The 5,560-nt window shown below is 40.2% G+C and overlaps 1 protein-coding gene across 1 annotated transcript; it reads right to left on the bottom strand.

Annotated features, from left to right (window-relative positions):
* Positions 987-2,036, bottom strand: LOC109714602 (uncharacterized mitochondrial protein AtMg00810-like). The gene is made up of 2 exons (XM_020239302.1): positions 1,589-2,036; positions 987-1,081 (listed from the first exon to the last, which is right to left on the bottom strand). The coding sequence occupies exons 1-2, from the start codon at positions 2,034-2,036 to the stop codon at positions 987-989; spliced, it is 543 nt and encodes a 180-aa protein (XP_020094891.1).

Below are 5,560 nucleotides of genomic sequence, written 5' to 3' on the forward strand. Positions count from 1 at the left end.
CCTAGGTATGTTTAAAGCCCTGGGAAGAAGTTAGAACGAATTTGGTAAAGAGAGAAGAAACCGGACCGCAAACCCTTATATCGGTCCGGGCGGAGGGACCGGTCTCTCTTCCCTGAGACCGGTCTCCGAGCCAGAAAATTTTCAAAAATTTTAAACGCAGCCCGAAAAATCCAAGAAAAATTAAGGATATTTCATAATATGTAATCATCACAAATAACCTATTTTCATCAAAAAAAACCTAAATAAAATTTCATAAATGAATTTTGAAAAATCAATATCAGGGATATTCAAAATTTCAAAATTTTTAAACCGAAAATCAATAAGAATTCTTGATACATATAAAATAAAATCCCACACATCATGCAAGATCTTAGAAATAAATTGTATCATATTATCATCATATTTTGTTAAAGAAAATGAAATAAATATTTCTCAAAATTGTGAAATTAACATAATATGATTAAATTGAGTTATGCACATCGTCTGAGACAGGAGTGGCTCTTTGAGCATCTTTTATTCACAGTCCACCTTATATCACCTACAAGATGTATAGCTCTTTGAGCATATTATTCTTACTTTTCTTTTCAGAGAGGTACTTTTCTTTTGTCTCACATAAACACTTTAATCAACATGTGGTAGCTGCACACACTAACCGGACGACCGGGGTGGTAGCTCTTTCCTCCATGTGGTGGTAGTTTTCACACTCCCAGCAGGGATGTAACTCTTTCCACATCTTGAATTTCAGAAATATTCATAGCTAGAATCGGAAAGACTCCCCCTAAATCAGTGCAACCCTCAAGTTAAAAATATTATAGTTATTTCAAAACAGAGAAAGATTTATTCATCTCAAAACTAATAATCAAATAAATGATTGCAACATTCAAAGTTCGACGCATGAGGTGCTGGATCTGATTCAACATATTAACTAGAATCTGAATGATTTGATCGTTTAAAAATATGCCAATAGAGAACAACCCTGACAGTGATCAATCAAAAATAAATATGAAATAATTCAAGTCATAGACCAATTCACGTCCCAAAACAGCAAGATTCTTCTCGAAATTCAATTCACTACCAAACACTGAAAAACATGCAAGAAAAGAAAACAAAATATGCACCATGCACATGATCTGTGGCTCAATAGAATATATCTAGATTGATGGGTTCATACCAATTGCCTTCCTCAAATGCAGAAAACGTTTTTGATCCAAAGGTTTGGTTAAAATATCTGCAAGTTGATTTTCAGTTGAAATGTATTCAAGTTGTAAAACATTTGATTCCACCAGTTCTCTTAAAAAATGATATCTTAGTTCAATATGTTTTGTTCGAGAATGTAAAACAGGATTTTTAGAAATATTAATTGCACTCGTGTTGTCACACAAAATAGTCAGAGTGGTAGAGGGAATCCGATAGTCGCTTAGCAAGCTTTTCATCCAAATTAATTGAGTAGAGCAACTTCCAGCTGCAATGTATTCAGCTTCTGCAGTGGAAAGAGCAATGCAATTTTGCTTCTTACTGTGCCAAGCAACCAAACAATGTCCGATGTAAAAGCATGCTCCACTAGTACTTTTCCGATCATCTGCGGAGCCTGCCCAGTCAGCATCCGAGTAGCCGATTAGGTCAAGAGACGTTCCCATAGGATACCATAGTCCATACTCGGTTGTTCCTTTAACATACCGAATAATCCGTTTAACTGCTTTCAGATGTACCTTCTTAGGATTCGCCTGATAACGAGCACATATTCCAACACTAAATGCAATGTCAGGTCTACTCGCAGTCAGATACAAAAGGCTACCAATCATACTTCTGTATTGTTTCTCATCCACACTCTGACCTTCTGAATTCATTCCCAATCCTTTGTTGCTTGTACCCATCGGAGTGTCAAAATCCTTTGCACTCTCTAATCCGAATTTCTTAACTAGTTCTTTCGCATACTTTGTCTGTGACAAATGAATTCCATCTTTTGATTGTTTGACTTGAAGCCCGAGGAAATAGTTAAGTTCTCCCATCATTGACATCTCAAACTCACTAGTCATTACCTTTGCAAAATCAGCGGCATCCTTATCTTTAGTAGCCCCAAAAACTATGTCATCCACATATATTTGTGCTACAATGAAGTTATTCTTCAGATGCTTCACAAAAAGAGTTCTATCTGCTCCCCCTCGGTTATAGCCCTTTTCCAAAAGATATTTTGTTAAGCGTTCGTACCATACTCGCGGAGCTTGTTTTAGTCCATAAAGTGCTTTTTTCAGTCGGAAAACATGATTTGAAAATTTTGAGTCTATAAAACCTTTCGGTTGTTCAACATAAACTTCCTCTTTTAAAAATCCATTTAAAAACGCACTTTTGACATCCATTTGAAAGAGTGTGATTTTAAAATGACAGGCAATCGCGAACAAGATACGAATAGACTCAAGACGGGCAACCGGAGCAAAAGTTTCTTCAAAGTCTATTCCCTCAATTTGAGAGTACCCCTGAGCCACAAGTCTATCTTTGTTCCGTACGATAGTACCATCCTCATTTTTCTTATTCTTAAAGATCCATTTGGTACCAATAATGTGTTGTTGCTCAGGACGAGGCACCAATTCCCATACATCATTGCGAACAAATTGACCAAGTTCTTCTTGTATAGCATTTATCCAATATTCATCAACAAGAGCTTCGTCAACATTCTTTGGCTCGATCAAAGAAACATAACATGCAAATTCACATTGTAACTGGCTCTTGTCTCGCACCACCCAACATTGGCGATCCCCAATCACATTCTGGACACCAGGGTGATTCTCTTGACGTCTGTCAGGGAGTAGTTATCAGGAGATGTGCTAGGATTTCAGGCTGTTGATGTTTTTGGTATCAGCACTGAATTCATTTGATGCCAACTATTTTCAGAAGATGCCCCAATGGACATTATCAGGCATATAGAAACATCAATAATTCACAGGGTTATTTACAACACGTGAGAGTCTTATCATCGTGTAAATACACTGGATCTTTTAGCAACATCGCAGCTTCGAGTGTCTTGATCTGTGTTTGGAGCTTTCCACATTTTTGGAGGGTCGGTTGATGGTGTCCGACCCCTGGCACGCATCCCGAGTGATCCTTGGTAGTGAGACTTCGGCACCAAATTCAAATCGAAACTTTTTGTGACAGCTCTCGGGTAGCCTGCAGCCAGGGCTTGTACCGAAACAACATTGCTGGTACGGTACAAGGGTTGTTGATGGTTGTACCGGTCAGCCATCGGGTTTGTACCGGTACAGAGCCGCAGATCGCGCGACCGAGCCTCGCGGTTTTGCATTTTCGTCGGCCTTGTTACCGGTACTAAGAACCCGCTGTTGTACCCGGTACAAGAGGGCAGATTTCGATGCAGTATGGTCTGCAGGGGGTTTTTCGCGAATTGTGCGGGTTTTAACTACGCACCCACGCCCGCTTAGGGCTTTTTTTTGTGCCGGACCAGAGGGAGAGGAAGCGTGAGTTGAAGCCCCCCTTGTCCCATTTTGAATTTTGATCTCCATTTTGCTTCGGTTTTTGATGGATTTTCTTCTCTTTTGCCTTTGGTGCCATTCCACATGGTGAATGCCTCAAGCTTGCGATTTTGGAGCTAAGTTGGAGGATAGATCTTGGGATTTAAAGGATTTAGAGCTTGATTTGAAGCTTTCTAAGAGGTAAGCTTACACTATCTTCCTCTAGATTTGAGTTTTATGGCATTTTCATGAGATGAACCGTAGAGTGTGATTATTAGGGTTTATTTTTGGGCATGTTTGAATTTAGGGCTTTTGAAGCTTAGATTGATTTGGATTTAGAGGCTTCCATTAGGTTGGATGTGGATGAGCCCTAGCCTTATTTGGAAGCTTTAGGAGGAGATTTTTTGTCTAGAGGTGAGTATCTTCTTCACCTATACTTGAATTAGCTTAATGATGAGCTATTGATTGTTCGTTTCGTTCGTGTGACGCCATGTTTTTGTATCTCTAGGATACTAGGAGACTAGAGGACACCCTCGTTGGAGCGCACGCTCGAGGAGGTTTCGTTGCCATCGGTGGGTTTTGGCTTCGGGGAAATGGGGGAAATGACCGCCGTATGCTCTTTCTACTTATTGCTTAACTATTTTTTAAGTTCATTCTATGCTAAATTGGGATTTATACGAATTTTAGAGCACTTAAATAATGCCTTTCGTGTTATATGAAAAATTTATATATAGTCAGAGTATATGAGTAGAATGCATGCATTATGGGAAATTTTATTTTGCAAGTGGAAACTACACCTCTTATGAGGATTATTGACTTGGATATGTTGCTTTGGAACATAGTTGCCATGTTTTGACATAGAAAACAAGAGTGTCATAACAGGGGCACTCGAAAACATAGTTGAACTATGAAACTGCAACCCTAGGAGATTATATGATAGGCCTTAGTATCTGCTATATATATTCTTTTAGAGACATGATGACATAGAGATAGGGCTTTGGCGACACTCGATACCATTCCAATGTTATTAGACATGAGGACTTCCGGTACTTGCAGACCGATCGTTTGACTAACTTGCCATTGTGTCATTCGCACATTGCTTGTGAGGTCGCCTCCCTACAAGCCGGCACTCCTGGAGATTTATTCCATTGCGATACATATTCGGCTGCGGATGGGGGGGGGACGCCAGTGGATGGCCTGCGGGCAGGCTTCATTCCCTAGGGTGGGGTGTTGACTTACACTGGGGCCATTAGGCTCGGCACCGGCCAGACAGCCTACGGGTGGGTCTCAGGGCCATAGACAGCCTTCGGGTGGGTCTCTTCAGATTGGACTTTATATATCCATTATGACATGTGGACAGATGATGACTTAGTGTACTACTTGGACACTAATTAGAATAGTAAACAACGAAATTTTACTATTTCTCATTGTGAACATCATGATAGTTGGAGACATTTACTTCATGCATAGTTGCTTTCATACTTATGCTATTTATGCTAAGTAGAGATATCATGTCGTAGTAAGTTACGTTTTTACTTACCTGTCGCCTTTCTACTTTTATAGTCACTGACATCTCTTATAGCTTTGGGCCTTGTGGTGCATTCACTGAAGTCAGTAATTGCCCACTGGGAACTATTTTTAATAATTCTCACGCCCCTGTTTTATGGTTTCCTTTTCAGAGCCTTCGGCACCGGCGGAGGCACGGGATCGCGGCAAGGGGATCGCGTAGCTAGCTAGCGAGGAGCTTACTTGCCTAGGTGGTTTACTCTTTCTTTTGTAGTTGAGAGAGTGAGAGTTTTGTGCCCTGTATAGAGACCACCTATGTTTCTACTCTTAGCACTTGTATTTGGGATTTCCTATTGTATTTACTTTATGCCTTATTTAGTGGATTTACAGCTTTTCCTCATCCTTTGTTGTAGCATTTAGACATTTATTATGCTCTGATACTCCTAGATGTCTTTTATTATTGCTTTTATTATTGTTGTTTTTAGACGACTTATATGTTGAAGACATATGGCGGGTCTGGGCACGCGCCGGGCGGACTTCCGCTGGGTCCCGGGGCGTGACAGATTAATTTGGTATCAGAGCCTAGGGTTGAG

This window comes from Ananas comosus, linkage group 8, assembly GCF_001540865.1.
Source record: "Ananas comosus cultivar F153 linkage group 8, ASM154086v1, whole genome shotgun sequence".
Classification (NCBI taxonomy): Eukaryota; Viridiplantae; Streptophyta; class Magnoliopsida; order Poales; family Bromeliaceae; genus Ananas; species Ananas comosus.

Bases quoted from the DNA above. Each gene is read 5' to 3' on its own strand.
- LOC109714602 (XM_020239302.1), bottom strand. From the start codon at position 2,036: ATGACTAGTGAGTTTGAGATGTCAATGATGGGAGAACTTAACTATTTC. The intron at 1,082-1,588 runs GCTCCGCAGATG...CATGTTTTTCAG, and splicing joins CTCGGATGCTGACTGGGCAG to TGTTTGGTAGTGAATTGAAT.